General features: G+C 40.3%; 1 protein-coding gene across 1 annotated transcript; it reads right to left on the reverse strand.

Annotated features, from left to right (window-relative positions):
- Positions 1-981: 981 nt before the first annotated feature.
- On the reverse strand, positions 982-16238 carry slc2a15a (solute carrier family 2 member 15a). Its single transcript, XM_058651870.1, has 12 exons — positions 16057-16238; positions 15093-15191; positions 10912-11072; positions 8761-8885; positions 8242-8387; positions 7365-7497; positions 6343-6530; positions 4720-4830; positions 3647-3748; positions 3353-3428; positions 2427-2554; positions 982-2119 (listed from the first exon to the last, which is right to left on the reverse strand). The coding sequence occupies exons 1-12, from the start codon at positions 16099-16101 to the stop codon at positions 1868-1870; spliced, it is 1566 nt and encodes a 521-aa protein (XP_058507853.1). The 5' UTR covers positions 16102-16238; the 3' UTR covers positions 982-1867.
- Between the last annotated feature and the right edge of the window lie 877 nt (positions 16239-17115).

Genomic DNA, 17115 nt, shown 5'->3' on the forward strand with positions numbered 1-17115 from the left:
AAGAGAGTCGTAACACTTTCTGTCACAAAACACTCCCAGCCTGTCGCACAGCAGTGCCACATTCATCAACTATCTGCCACAACCTTTACACAACAACACAACACAACAACACAACACAGCTCTTTAGGATGGAGGACGGGACAAAGACAGCGCACAAGAAACAGAATGACGAGCTGCAAAACTACAGATATGATTCACAGCTGTGTGTGTGTGTGTGTGTGTGTGTGTTTGTGTTGTATGTGTGTGTTTGTGTTGTTGCATTTGAATGGTCAGTAACACACAGACATTATTTTCATTTCATCCAAACACTGACACACACTGGTGGCAGGTGACATTCCTTACTAAGTAACTATTTGACAGATATGAGATTAAAAGACTGGTGTGGAATATCACACTGTGTGTGTGTGTGTGTGTGTGTGTGTGTGTGTTAGAAAATATGTGGCCTAAAGAATGAAAACAGTTTCTCTCCAGTTTTCTGTTCCTTAATGAAGCACCAGAGCCATAGTTAGCATAACTCCTCAAAAACTATAAAGTTATAAAACCCCTCAGTGTACTTGTATTATTTATTATTATTATTATAGCTATTTACATGTTCACCTTAATATTCTGCAAATGCTGAAGAACAGCGATCACAAATCTAAACACACATCAGACACACAGACACACACACACACACACACACACACACACAGATACACACGCACACACACACACAGACACACTCTGTGGGGTCAAGTAAAAATGCATCATTAAGAAAACTGGTGAAGCTGTTGCTGTGGTGACTGACACCTTAAACTGCATCACAGGAAGACTTGACAGAATGTGCGATTCCCTTTTTGTCCACTAGATGTCAGCAGTGAAACATGGTTTGCATTGGAGTTGTGAGTGGATGTCATGAATGGGGCTCGAGCGGATGTTTGGAAAAGCACAATAATATGTAATAACTTATGGAGTCTGTGAATTCAGTGTTTGGCTCGTGGGCTCACTGCCACACATGGACTTTGGAACAAGGCAGAGCCAGTGTTTATTTGGAAGTAATAAAACTTAACAACAATATAAAGATGTCAAAACATGCATAAACATTTCAACTGTGATTTTAATAGGTTTAATTCAGAATGCACACTTTCTCCAACTCATTTGTAATGTTTCATTCACATATCTTATGTTATCACCACTCTTTCTTTCTCTGGCGTGCTTTTAAGGGTCCAATATGCAACATTAAACCTTACAAGATATCTGGAAACATCCATCCATCCACTTTCTACCACTTTATCCTCCACAGGAGGCTCGCGGGGGGAGCTGTGCCAATCTCGATAGGCGGGGGGGTCACATCCTGGACAGTTCGCCTGTCCATCACAGGGACACACAAAGAGACAAACAACCATTCACTCTCACATTCACACCTTACGGTCAATTTAGAGTGAGTCAATGTTGCATGAATTTGGTGAGAGTCGTATCACGTTGAGCGACGTCTTCGTGAGCCAAAATCTAGGAACATCGTGACATTAATGCAAATCAATAGTCTTTTTTTAATTCAGATAATAGAAACATTGTTTTTTCACCAATAATATTTAGAAATATAATTAAACTGTGATCAGCGCTTGTTTACAGTATGAACACAAAGTGTGTATTTAATCTGAAATCTTCATTTTTCTGGTATAGACACACAGTTACTATACCACACTCACACGTCACATTGATACGATGTTTCAGGCAGCAGCAGTTCATACACACCTGCATATTCAGCAGTTTAGAACCTTAATGTGAACCCAGCTTTATTCAATCAGAGACCAGGTAAGGTGGACATGTGCATATTGCAACACACAAAAGGGCAAGAGGAAGTTGTGAGTGATGTTCGTCGGCTCCATTATGGTACAGAAGAGGAGCTGTCTAACTCCAGAGAAGCATGTTCTAAACCGCCATAACCGTTCATCTTCTTCAGCTTCAGCTGGTCCACGCTGAAGAGGCCCTGGGTCTCCAGAACGGCCTCCTTCGAAAACAATCGGCTGATCTCCATGAAGGTCTTGTTTTTGGTCTCTGGGATCACAATGTAGACGTAAACAGCCACAGACAGACAGATGGTGGCAAACACCAAGTAGCAGTAAGACCCTGCTGACATCTGTGACACACACATGAGTCAATGGAGAAAGAGAAAATAGTGTAAGATTAGAAATCATTACGTTTCTGGAGCTCTGTGTCTAAAGCAAGAGATTGGAATTCTACGGTGGCCCTGAAGACTCAACAGTACGTCAGTGTGCAGCTTTATGCAGCTTTACTGTTAGAAGGCAGACAAACATGCTGAATGGAAGACTAAGGAATGTACTTTACTTTATCCGTGTGTTATTGAATGAATGTTGTGTCAAAGATGGAATGACTGCATGAAATCTCTCCAAACAATGAAATGAATGAGTGAAAGTAACATTTACCTGTAAGAAGGGGAAGACGAAGCCCACAGTGAAGTTGGACACCCAGTTGAGGGATCCTCCCACAATGTAGGCAGCCGGGCGGTGGGACTGTTTAAACAACTCTGCTGTGATGAGGAAGGGAACGCCCGCTGAAACATGAACAAACCACACACATCACACTTTATTCTCATAGCATATATATAGCATATCAACTATATAGCCTACAGCGATGTAATGAAATAAATGTGCTGCCCTCAGGTCTTCCAACACACCGTTCTGCTGAATAAGTACTGAAAATGAAAGTTGTGTCACCAAAGCAGAGAGAGGAGGACTTCCACTTTCACTGTAACGTGTGTACGAGCTGAAGGTAGAAACATTGTGTGCCTGAAAGATTCCATTTTCTTAGTCTACACTTAGTCTTTATATCAATTCTATGTTATCACAATGTTTGTGCAAATGTCTCCTGTAGTTCTATCTGGTTCTGATGAAAGTGTTATTATCAACATCCAGTTCTGATTTTTGCTGCAGTGTCTGAGTAGACTGTATTATTCATGTCCATGCATCATCTTTCACAGCAGTAAGTCTTATGAAAGGCTCATTAGAGGGAAACTCTGGATTCATTTGTATTCTAAGACACGTCGTGTCGCAGCAGCTGTTAAACCCTCAAACCACTGTGTTGGAGGGTTTAAAAAACTTCTCAACCTTAAGACTTTAGCGCTGTCTCAATAATAATAACAATATTAATAATACTATCCCTACACAGTAATTTTCCTACCCTACACTGGTTCAAGTTTTAAATGATAATGACTTTAAATCAATGACAAATGAAAAGCTATCTGTGCAGTAATCAGCCTGTGATCAGTGCAGCACCACGTTGTGCAGAACTCTGCAGCTGTGTGAGCAAAACGTTTCTTTCCTTGTTTCACATGCAGTGTCGAGCAACTTGCCTGGACCGATACAGAAGCCGGCGATGATGCCAACCACGCAGCAGACACTGATGTAGCGCATGAATGATAAGTGAACCTTCAGAGGAAAGAAGAAAAAAACACGTCAATCACACGACGAGTGTAAATCACACAGATGACTGATCATTGATGGTTCTCGTCCACTTCCACTTGACTGCTACCAGGACGCAACCAATAATGAGGAGTACAATTAGGCAGGTAACATATGACAAAAGAAACAGAACAAATAAACCTTTCTGTGTGGATCAGCATGTTGTTATTAACACACATACACACCTGCAGAATGAGTGACAGTGTGATTCCAGCACTGCAAATTCCCATCATGGCGAAGCCCCCAATCATCAGCGGCCTCCTGCCTAACTTCTCTATAGTGAAACACTGCAGGACGAGAGATAGAGGTCAGCTCACAAGTTATACTCTAAACTCTATCAACATCATATACAGTAATACAGTACACTTCCTGTGCTAGTATTCACAGTGAGCACTTCAAATACTACACATGTTTTCATGTTTTTCATGTTTTTTTTTTTGTTCATGTAAAATAAAGTAAAATAACAAGTCAGGTTTATACTTGTGCATCGCCTGGAGCTACAGCAGGTTTACTACAGCTGTGGAGGCGACACAGAAGTATAATGATATAAATCAGTGAGCTCATAGAAGCTCTGGCTGCACGTCTATCTTCGTCGTCTATCTTTCTTGCTCCAGTGTTTTTACTGTCTCTAAAAGCGCTCCGTATGTGCTGATGACACTCTGAGCCAGAGAGAGACTGGACAAGCTTTGTGTTGCTGTAGATGATTCTCTGATAACAACTAAAACTCCTTAGGCGAAATGTAATGTGTCTAATGAGACACTTCCCACTTCTTGATAAGATAAGACAAGATAACTTTATTTATCTCACAGTGGAGAGAAAACAGCGTTATAGCAGCTCAACAATAGATAGTAAACAAACAAATAAACAATATACAAGTAAGTAATACAAGTAAGAAAGAAATTATTTACATATATATATATATATATATAAATATAAAATGCACCGTCAAAACAATATCCTTGCAGCCGACAATCACATTTCACCAGTTTTATCCTCTTTACACCTTATCTTCTTAATAGACTTACCCTTTGATCCTGTTGATCAACAAGTTACTCCATTATACTAAAGCTCTTAAAGTAAGTAAATACAGAGCTATGCAAGCATAGACATTGGCTGTGCCAAATTGCAGATAGTGTATGATGTGTCTCTTTATTTTAAGTTGGTGCACGTCACCTCCCACGAGCTGCCACTATTGTTCTTCACAAGTCAAGTTGGTCTCTTATTATGACTCATTGATGATAAAAATGAGGACGTTTACCCCAACGAGTCCAGCGATGATCTCTATGATCCCTGTTCCTGCTGTGGTGTACGGGATCTCTGGGACTGGGATACCTGCATTTTCAAAGATGTTATTGGTATAAAACCAGATCTGTGGACAGGAAGCACATGTAAGTGTTTGATCAGACTTTACTCGACCATGAGATACAAAATAAATCTTGTCAGTATTAGTGTGACAGTAGTATTACTGTAGTGATTCTCAATGGAAATATTTGTAGCAACACTTTCCTTATAATCAGATTCTTCGTGTTGATCCAATGTTTTAATCCGATTTGTTTCACTTCAATATCAGGTCCTTGGATATACTGTACATGCAGCATGAGTGAGAATGGTCACATGATCCAAATCCATTTCATCATCCCCTGTCTCTATATGTTTATAACTTTATATGTTGTCTACATTATCATTGCCACATGGCTGGCTGTAATGTTCATGGCAACAAACCCTACTCTCGCCCTTTCACACACGAGACCTTTATGTTTTGAGTGAAAATGATTGCAGTCCATACGGTTTCTGCAAGGGTCAGACTGGAACACATATGGAGAGGGAGCTGAGCGAGAGGTGATCCTTATGAATCCTCATGTAAGCATGAGGAAAGCACTCGTCACTGTGTGTGACTCCTCTGATCGACTGTCAATCACGCCTTCAAGCATCTCTGGCTGTACGGGGTTATTTGTGGTTGTTTTTGGTTGTTTGAAAATTCAAAACTTTATGTAGGAGCTCTGACACACGTCTGCCCAGCACCGCGCCGTAACTGCAACTCCAACAAGGGCCTTTCTACATGGAGTTTGCATTTTCTCCCCATGTGTCCACAGTCTAAAAACATGTAGATTTGGGGGCAAATTGGACACTAAATGAACCGTAGATGTGAATGTGAGAGTGAATGGTTGTTTCTATGCATTTATCACTGTTTCATTGAACCACAGGTGGCTCTAAACAAAGCTAGCTTGTTACTAGTCATCTGTAAGCAAGTAAAACATAAGACATATTTAGACCTACAGTATGCCTAAAGAAGAAAAACTAAAAATAAATACATTTCAGTAGTGCCACAGACATTCCCATGATGTTCAGTGTACAGGTTTGGGGGGAAGTGTTAGTGTAAGTGTAAAGTGTATGATACAATGAAATCATCATCATCAACACCGTTTGTCCCTGTCACACAGAGGGCAGAGCAAGGTCTTACAGGAGGTCACGTTGTTGTACAAACTAAACTACTCATCAAACCCAACAGAAGCAAGCGAGTGGCACTGGTTTGACTTTGGACAGACCAGAAAACCGGCTTTATATTCAGTCAGGTAAAAGATTAAATGGCAGTTAGTTCATCCTCATATTTTACTCTGATTTCAGAAATATCAAAATCTGATTTCAGACTCACCAGAAAACTCATGGAGAGGAGAAAAGATGCTGAAACAGATGATGTGACTCATGCACAAAGAGGGTGTGTTGTATTTGTTAGTGTGAGCGTGTGGTGTAGTCTCTCGGTTACCCCACATCAGTGTACAGTGTATACTATGGTGTAGCCAGTACCTGCTACATTATACTCATAATGTTGATTGAACTTGCCAACATTTTACAGTGATAGGAAAAGCATGCAGGTCCTTACCGCATCAATGCCAGACAGCTGCATGCCAATGTTGATAACCACCACACTGAGCACTTGCCAGCGGACTGAGCGGTCCTGCAACAGCTTCCACACTGACAGTGTCTGCACTGATGACAGGGAACGCTGCTCCTCCTGCATCTCTTCGATCTCAGCCTGGATGTTACATTTGGCTCTGTACTTCTTCAGAGCTGAGACACCAGAGTGTATACAGCACACACACACAGAGATGCAACAGTACACATGAAAGACTATATATAAGACATTTACACCAGCTTCCCATTAATGATCTAGTCTCTATTATAAAGTAAACCATGTGCTGACAATTTCATGAATTCATTTATTGATATGGGGTTTTGTTATACAAATCTTTTTCCTTTTGTTTCAACATATTTTGGAGGTACTGTACTCTTATTTATTGTCTACCCTACACTGATGTGTTTCACCTGTACTCAATTTGTGAGAGAAATTCATAACCCTCAGCTAGTCTTTAGCATTATTAAACATTATTTAATAAAAACACAGAGCGATTGCTACTTGAAAGTGCAGTTGGCAGGAGTCATGTTATTGTACTGAGCAAGTTTCTAGTTTGGCTCCAAGAGAAAAAGCAGAGAGCAGACTATTCCAGAGATAGTTTGTGTCTTCCTGATTCTAATGAAATAAGTTAAAGGTCATTAGACAGATGACTATACTGTATGTATGTGTGTACTGTGGCTTAAAGGGTCAACATACTGTAATGACCCAAAACCCATGCAGAAGGAGAAACAAGCTGAATGTCTACTACTACTGCCGTATTAAAACACTGATCATAAAAACTGCGCGGTTACAGGAGGAGAACTCTTATCCTCTTATTCAACATGAACAGGCCTCTTTAATTAAGTAAGAATTAAGTAGTCCCCAAGGGTCAGAATAGCTGGTGCCCCCGCAGGCCTGGGATTTGTGTGTTTTTGTTTTTGCATCATTTGTTTGTTGATTTAAATGGACATCTTTTTCAAAATGTTACAGCCAGTGTGCCCAGCACTCACCTGTGATGGTGGCATGGATGTTGTGTTTCTCAATCAGCAGATACCTGGGGCTCTCTGGAAACCATGGCAACAGCATCAGCTGGATGAAGGTGGGAACCACAACTATTGAAAGAAAGAGGGGCCAGTGCTCCTCCTGTAATAGTTCCAGCACAATTAGAATCACATACATGGTGAGAATATGACTCTTGTTAATAAAGCAGGTCGAACCAACATGACAACGACTTTGCAATTTAATTTCAATGATGGATAGTGATGGATTAAATGATGGATATTGTGTGTTTGGTTAAAGGAAACCTTTGTATGCGGTACAGACTAGTCAAGCTCTCCTCTCTTCTTCAGTGTTGGTTGTACTCAGCAGATACTGTATGTACTGTGGTATTTCAACACTAAAAGTGCACTAGAACTCAATCAACTACATGACTAGTTTATTCAGAGCCGACAAATCGCTCTACCGCTGAGCTATCGTCACTTCCAGGGAAGGTTAGCATCTCTGGGAGTCAGTGGACCATTGGGTGGGCACCAACAAAGGGGGTGGCGAAAGAGCGAAGGGCAGAATTTATGTATAAATAACTGGAAGTGAAATGAGCTTCCCCTGTGTCAAAGACGAGCAGCTGTCACGTGTGCTCAGTTGTTTTCTTTTTCTTCAGTAAAATGACTGCGCATTGGTTCATCATCATCAGATGCTGACTCCACCTGTGATCTTTCAGATATGAGAACGTTTTCTGCTTCTTCTTATTTATTCACTTGCTTGTTGTGAATATAAGGTGCATCAAAGTTCACCTGTAAATGGTTTTATAACATTTCTTGTTTCCAGTCTTTTTCTCCACATCCTCACCATACGTACACCCAAGCTCATTAGAAAGCAGTGTTTAAATACCTTTCCTAGAAGCTCATGTAGGCCGAGGATTTGGGCGGTAAAGACTCCAGTGCCAATAAAAATACTTGGCACTAGACCCAAGAAGCCCCTCAGGTTCTTCGGTGCAATCTCACCCAGATACATGGGCACGACACTTAGAGAGATGCCTAAAGTACCAAAAGCAGAGAAGATCAAATTATTATAACTATGCGGTCAAAGTAGTAGTTATGGAGGTTGGTGAATGTTGAACACAATCCATCAAATAGTGTGTGTGTGATCTTGTCTTTATTACCTCTTGGGGACATTTTCTGTCATAAACACTGATCTTGTCAGGACCGGTAGTCCTTATGGAGACCAAAACCGGGCCCTCATGAGACAGAACCTCTGAGGAACTGCTTCATTTTAGGGATACGATTTGAACTGTGGTTAGGTAAAAGGTTGGGCTGGGCATGAACTGGTCATGGTTAAGGTTAGGGATAATAGTTTGTTTGTGCTGTAAAAATGAATGAAAAAGTCAATGTGCAAACCTGTGTGTGTTACCTGAGTGAATCCCTGTGATGAAGCGGCCTATGATGACCATTTCAGGTGAACCACAAATCCTGCTGAAGCCCATGAATGAGCCAGCAATAAACACCAGCACTGTTGTTTTAACCACCGTCCCTTTCCTGGAAATCACACACACACACACACTATGAACCAGAGGTTTATGAAACATGGACAACATAAGATGTCATCATACATCGGCCACCAAATGCTGCTGAAAAATGCATAAAATGAATCACACAGCAGTGTTTTTATGAAACAATGATGAGGAATTGATATTGTTACCGACATTGAGGTTAAAATTGTACTGCTGCACTCTGATGGACAAACAGGGGAAGGAGGAAGACTTTCAGTTCTGATTTTCTACTCATGTAAAAGTAGCAGTGAATTTGACTTAGGTCCAAAAATATCTACTCTAGTAAATTTTAAAATGTAGTAAAGTAGTAAAGTAAAAGTTACAGTCAGTAAAAGTTAGGTATTTTTTGTCCAGTACCTTAAACATGCAGTGTGGTTGTCTGCATGCCTTGTGGCTTCGCACAGGAAGAGTCGGTTATTCTCGCCTCATCCAACCATAAATTGGCTTTTAATACATATTAGCATACTGACAATTTCCTTCTGCTCGTATACTAAAATGTCTAATTATTTTATTTCTTGATTGGTCTTATTTTATTGATCTATACATCTTAGTGCTGCATTTGACACCACTGATGATGATATTCTATTGCAGAGACTGGAGCAGACACTTGGGATCACAGGTGCTGCCCTCTGCTGGTTTAAATCTACTTATCTGATAGATTCCAGTTTGTTCATGTTAACGATAAAGCCTCACTTCAAACAAAAGTTAATTCTGGAGTTCCACAGGGCTCAGTGCTTGGGCCTATACTGTTTACCTTGTATATACTTCCTTTAGGAAACATTATTTGAAAGCACAACATACACTTTCATTGTTATGCTGTATGTATGTTCTCCTGTGGAACCAGCTCCCAGTGACAGTTGATATTGGTATCATTTTAATCAACAATCTCTGCTGCTGCTTATATAAATGACATTTTTGTCCCCCACCTCTCCTCTGTCTCCATTTTTCCTTTCACCCCAACCAGTCGAGGCAGATCTGAACATCTGTGAGTCTGGTTCTGTCAGAGATTTCTTCTTCTCTTAAAAGTTTTTTTTCTCTCCACTGATGCCTAGTGTTTGCTCATTGTGTGAACTGCTGGGTTTCTCTGCTCTCCATGATGTTGTCAATGTACAGAGCCTTGAGATAATGTGTGTTGTAATGTGGCGCTACACAAATAACATTGAATTGAATTGAACTATATTGAGTGTTTTATTTCTGCTATTTTATGGTATGTTTTATAATTTTATGTAAAGTACTTTGAGTACCTCATGGGTGTAAAGGGCTGTTCAGCAGTGATTGCTTCAAAGCATTAGTACCATGAGGAATTTAATGATGGAAAACAAGCAGCAGTGACAGAAATGAGTCACACATCACCATGATTATATTAAACCAATTCAAAATGGAACCACTGTTACACAAAGTGACCTGAGTAAATTATATTTATTCTATATTTTGAGCCCAGTAAAAACTCCATAAGTACGTCAAGACTTATTTGAATAGTGCATAGCCACATTAAAGGCATGTAATAAACAGCGTTAGCAACCAGAGAAACGCTCCATTATAATTGATTACAATAAACTATACCAGGAACAGTGGAAACTAAGTTTTAATGAAAATATAGAGTAACTCGGTAGCTCAATGGCAGAGCGGATCATCCTCTTACTGGAAGGTCAGGGTTTGATCCCCAGAGTAGTCTACATGTATGCCAGGACACTTGACCCCGAGGTGCTCCTGACAGCATGTGTGAATATGAGGTGTAGGTGAATGGTACAATTTCAGTGTAAATGGAAACTGAATACAGAGCATTTCAACATGAGAAGCCTTTGGAGCCATCATTTAAACTGTCACAGTCATACCCTCCCATATACAATACTATACAATACTGAGAGTATGAGAGTACTGTGAGTGAGTATGATTGTTTATGTACAAGAGTACAGTTTTATATGTGGGAGGGTATGATTGTGTGAGACAGTATAAACCAACAGACTCTCATTCTTAAGGTATAATATATTGTAAGCAAACTTGTTTCTCACCTGCCAAAGCGAGTGACCAGCATACCCACTATGAGGGAGCCCAGCAGACCTCCAATAGCAAAGACAGACACGGTGAGCGAGTACATGATGGTCAGCGTCTCCCCACTGAGCCCTGTTCCATTTCGATGCAGCACTGTCTTGTTGTAGAAGTCCTTAATATACTGAGGGTTTGAAACAAGGTGGATAAGAGGTGAGGAGGTGAGGAGAGGTGAGGAGAGGTGGCAGAGTGAACACAAACAAACAAATGTGTATGAATGAAAGACAACTCCTGTGCAGCCATAAAAAGCTCCGTCAATAAAGAAACAGTCAGCGTGTCGGTGTGTGTGTGTCTATGGAGGAAGTCTATTGACGTTCAGCCTAAAATATCACGTTTTTCATTTGTCATCAGTGGGTTGTTGCATCATGGACTCACTGTCACTGCAGAGCAAAGAGATGTTGCCCATGTATAATGAAGTGTTTGGTGCTCAATGGCCTTGCTAACTGTTCTTATGCTTGTATAGACCCACATGGGTCATGGGTCCGTGTGCTGTCGCGGCTTTGGGATTTTATATTATTGATTTGATCGAGCAATAAAGTCTGACCCAACATCAAAACAATGAATGAACAGTGAACACAGAAATAAGTAATTCCATTTGTAAAGATAAAAGAAGAGTGCTCAGAGGATTTATGATTTATTTATGTTTGAAGTTTTGCTACTACCTAATGATTTTGTAATCATAGCCAAGATGTATCAATAAGGTCAACTAAAATGTTGACCTTATTGATGTTCTTTTAAATGTCTTTATTTCTTTTTTTACCTCTCCTTTTTCCTCCTCTCTATATGGAACCTGGAAGGCATTATTGTTCTGCTGGAGGCGTTTGTTTACTGAATGTGTGTTTAATTGATTTATGGCCGTGTATGAATGAGCGTAGAAGTGAGGCTAATGTTAGCTAGCGTTTCACATATGTGAGCGTAATTGTGTTACACACAAACTTTTGAATGCAGATTAAACACGTCGTCACAGACTGTAAGACACACAGCGCATTTATTTACATTTTCCATGTTTTTATAAATGATTTTAAATGATTCCTATCTTCTCCTTCATGTGAGATTGGTTCATTTTTATCTTTGTAGTTAGTTTGAGAGATTAATATTATAGCCTTCTTCAGTCAGCCGGTTAGGGTTAGGGTAAGGGGTTAGGGTAAGAAAGAATAAAGGAAGTTTCAGGTAAACACTCCCTAACAATGTGTGAACATTTGCAGTCACTTCCTTAACTTACTTTGTATTTACTGTGTGTAAAGAAAAAATAAACCTTTCATCAAAGGATTTTGTTCCACACTTATCATGTGGTATTATCAGTGGTTCTGGCACTAACGTTGACATTTATAATTCAGTGGAACCAAATCTTGGCTCTTTTTTGGCCTTCCTCTCCTAATCAGTTTCCCATGTGATGGCATGAGTTGGTCGAGTAGCATTTTCCCCCAACTGCAGCAAACAGATACGGACTCTTACTCAACCAGTGGTGTCTGGTATGCATGTGACTTTCCCTCAGTTAAAAGTAGGTTTTATATGAAATAGTAACAAAGTAGTATTAGATCATGAGGGAGGCATCTGATTGGTCGGTAATTCTTTCTGGAGCAGGACAAAAAAAAATCCCAGATATACAGTTTAAGTCATAACAACTGTGTTCAGGGAGAAAAGGTGATCTAAATATCATGGAGTCCATCTGTGTGAAGAGACACACAACACTGGCCCGGACGCAGTGTAAGAATCTAAGTAATTCATATAAACAATGGGTTCACTCTATGTATTTTAAATACAAATTAGAGCCACACATGGCAAAATGTAGTAAAACAGCAGAGATTATCACAAAACTAATGGACATGCTGTATGGGAAGTCATATCAGTGAGGGTAAAACTAATGTTGTTGCAATGACTTCTACTGATATCTACACATTTCCTGAAATCAATAATGAATAATAACAGATACACTTTTGTGAATTCCTTAAAATAAACACTGACTTAACTTTAATCATTTTCTTAATCACAAGCTAGAGAAGAAAGAGATGTGCAGGTCACGTAAGTGTTTCTTTTGGTTGAATTAGACAACATTCTCCACTCTTCTGTCCTTGTGCACTAAACAGGACAGGGGCAGTAAAGTGTGTCTTCTTGAGTGGTTTGGAGCAGTTAGTCTGCTAAATCAAATGACAGTATCACTATTAAAATATCATCTCCCACCCAACTAATTATGCTGCACTGTTAAGCTGCATTCCTTCTAATATAATCCTGTACCACAGGCATTTCACATTCCTCACAATAAGTAGCCCCTCCCCCTCTCTCCCTCCCTCTCTTTCCATCCATCCCTCACTCACACACACACACACACACATACTGTACGTACACAGCAGACTGAAGGACTCACATTGACTTCCATTCATTTTGACTCTCACACACACTCTCACAGCATACACAAGTGAACCACAGAAGTATACTTTTAAACCAAAGACATTCAAAAAGAATATTGAGGGTGGTGGTTAGTGCTGGGCAGTTTTTTACTAAGGTTTCACACGGTATACAAGAGTATGTTTTTATGCATTAGCATGAATGAGTGTTCATAGTGAGAGAGAGGCGCAGATGACAGTATGTGTGTGTGCACGTGGTCAAGCTAGAGAGAGAGAGAGAGAGAGAGAACAGCACGAATGAGTGTGTGTGTGGCCCCCATTACACCTGATTATTAAAATGTGTTTTCTGTGATCGGATTGCAATAGGAAAGCACCTGGCTACTTGACAGTACAGGTGTAAAGGTGTTATCTGATCTGTGAAACCACTGGAGGGGGTCGGAGAGTAAATGCCATGTGTTGTTGTTGATATGGCAGTGGCGGAGGTGACGTAAGGAGGGCTTGACTGTGTTTGGATAGCAATCAGATCTCGATGTGGACACCGGAGACGCATGTTAGTACCAGGTATAAATGCACGTGGTGAAGCAGTATCTGATCGCCATCTGATTACAGAAAACACACTCTGATGCCAGGTGTAAAGGGGGCCTGTGTGTGCTTGTCTGCATACATTATTGGTACTCTTCTAACCCACAGGTGTCCACTGCATGCGTCTCTGTTGCGCATCCACTTTATGACTCTGTTTCATGGATGAAAGAACTGGATAGAGCACCACCCCTTTGTCGACGTTGCCAAGTGCACTGAACGCTGAAAAAGTTTCTGAATTGTGGGTTTATGTCTGGGTTGTGTGGCCCATAGAGCATGTGCAGTGAAGTTACTTGAGCTCCATTACCAATGAAGGGCAGTCAGATTGATTATGAACATATGAACAATATGCAAGACAGTGAATGTTGGCTGCCCAATAATAAAAACAATCTAGGCTTTTGGAGACTTCCATGTATAGGATGATATAACAGAATCTAATATATGAAAGATGAAGATCGGTACAGACTGAAACACATAAAGAAATGTATAGAGAATATTCATTTTAATGTTATAAATTGGGCATATAAGGGGTGACCACTGTGGAAATCACTGTCTTGTGATTAAGGTAAGAACATTTTCTTTGAAAAGGAACTTAAAGTAAGTATATTCCGATGGCGATGGCCCTTACTGACTAGGAAAAGTTCCGAATTATTTAAATTGAATTTGTATCCAGAGAACTGCATGTTGGGTAATGAAGTATCTGACAGTCAGATGAAACAGGTCGTGTGTGTATAGGCCCGCCTTGCGTTCCTCTCCATTCCTCCAAATACCAGAGATATTCTAGCAACTACGAACTGCGTCACAATGGCTCTATGGTCAGGTCAAATAGTCGGGGGGCGTAAACGACACCCAGATGGAGGTTAAAGGGTTGTGACAACGGCGAGTTGGTAACTACTGAAGCAGCGGGTTTTGATTATAATCATTTTATCAAGGTGATACAACTTGGACTGAAGCCACATTTTTCTAAAATCGCTAATAAACACACACACACACACAGCTGGTACTGTAGCCAGGAGCATTGTTGGTGTTCTATGTATTCCTTAAGAACATTTGAACATTTTGGCACATAGACTAAAAGGGCCAGAGATCAAACTTGACTTTCTGTTAGATGACCACCCACCCTCCCTGCCTCCTCCTGTGCAGTGAGTGTGTGTGTGTGTGTGTGTGTGTGTGTGTGTGTGTGTGTGTGTGTGTGTGTGTGTGTGTGTGTGTGATCTCACCACTGCAGGAGAGTTGACCACAGCCAGATTGTAGCCATAAAGCATGGAGCTACCGAAGGATGTAAGGAACGCTACAGCCAACAGAGAGCTGGTGAGGTGCTGCAGACACAGAGAAACAGGTGTGTTCACACGTGCAGAAGACCGAGAGCAGCCATGGACTTATTGTACTATCTTTAATAAAAGAAATGACTAATGAATACTCCATGTTTCAGTCTCAGACTAGGTGTAAGTACAAATACTTGTACACACTAGATACTTTGTATGCATTAATAAAGTTTGATTACTTAGTTAGTAATAGTTATATTAAGCAAACATGTGTTAAAACTCTGTGGTGTCTCAGTTCAGTCTGTTACAAATTAAAAATATCGGTGAATAAGTCCAGCCCCTTACTTCTTTCATCCTAGTTTCACTAGTTGTCTGTTTCTGAAAGTGACAAACCTGAAAGAAGGACACGGGGTTCTGAGAACTTCTCAACTACTCGATGAAAAACTTGATGCTGTGACTAGCATAGTTAAAGCAGGACTCTACATTAGGAAGATTATACACCAACAAACAGGGTAGATGGAAATGATTTGCCATGAACATCCATGCATTTGCAGCAGGTGTGATATAAAGCATATATTGGCTTTCACAAAGGCTGAATTACAGTACATATCTCAGTCTACCAGTAATTCTGCCAGACAGGTGAGTAATGATACGGATATTATCTGATAGCCAGTGCATGAGTGCAGTTACATAAACACAGACCATTTACAATTCAAATCTAAATGATTGTTTTGAAGAACCTAACACCTCATATTTAGAATCCGTTCATTCAAATGCACAAACTAAATATATATATAAGTATTTGTAAAGCAGCAAAAAGTGTTGCTCATTTTGATGACACAATTTACATGATTTGTAGTAGTAAATGCTATTCATCAGTTGCTATGTCTGAAACAATAGTCAGTCAGTATCAACTTACTGCATTGTTTTTTCCCACAGACGGAATTAAAACCTCTTCAGCCATTTGGGAAATCTTGTCAGGTTGACCCAAACAGCACGCAGCAAAAAGGGTTTAGTCTCTACACGATAAAGGATCTCATGGCTACTGCAGAAGACTTCCGAAGACAGGTTAACTCATGTGCAGCTGGTCAGGCAGCAGCAGCCCACAGGCTCCCGATAACAAACCCACACAGTGTCATCACATGATGAGAGCAGCGTGACGGAGCGACAGAAAAGCCTGCTGGAAGCAATTAGCTTTAACTGAATTTAAAAAGGAAGAGACAGTAAAGAGGACATACATGTGCTGCATTTAGGGGCCAACACACGTCTGAGGGATTTCAACCCTCATCTAAAAGAGAACAGGATCAAATATTGCTAAAACACAGCACATTTGAGCATAATCCATTCGACTGTATACACGGCCACTTCCTGGTTTTCAACAAGCCGGCCTGATTATTTTTGTTAAGCTGTTAACCGCTGATACATCGATGTTTTTCAGTTGGTGTTTGTAGAGTATTTACCAACAAATCAAAGAATTGACTTGCTCTACGCAGAGGGATGCAACAGGGCTCTGCTGTTGTCCCCTCACAATGCTGACATTTAAAAGCCTTTTTTATTTTAGACGACTAACTACTAAAACATAATGTAGACGTTTTCAATCTTTATCAAAAGTTTTATTCACTAATGTAACCTTACCTTAAAAAGTTTCCCCTTAACTCATTAGACTCATTAACTCTATAGACGTCAATTTGACCACTGCTCTGACAAAAACCCTCTGACCTGAAGTAAAGGAGCGTGACCTTCATCTTCTAACATGTACTGTATGTCAGTGTATGTTAGAAACACAAAAACAGTGTTTCATGGTTGTTGAACACACAGGAACGTGAACTTAAAAAGTGAAATCAAATCCCACACTCACACAATAGCAGACTGTGTCTCTCAGGTGACCTTAACGACCCGCGATGTGTCCTTGGGCAAGACACTTAACCCCACGCTGCTGTGTGAGTGGGTATAAAAGATGAGTGATAGAAAATGTGCT

Source organism: Solea solea, chromosome 15, assembly GCF_958295425.1.
Source record: "Solea solea chromosome 15, fSolSol10.1, whole genome shotgun sequence".
Classification (NCBI taxonomy): Eukaryota; Metazoa; Chordata; class Actinopteri; order Pleuronectiformes; family Soleidae; genus Solea; species Solea solea.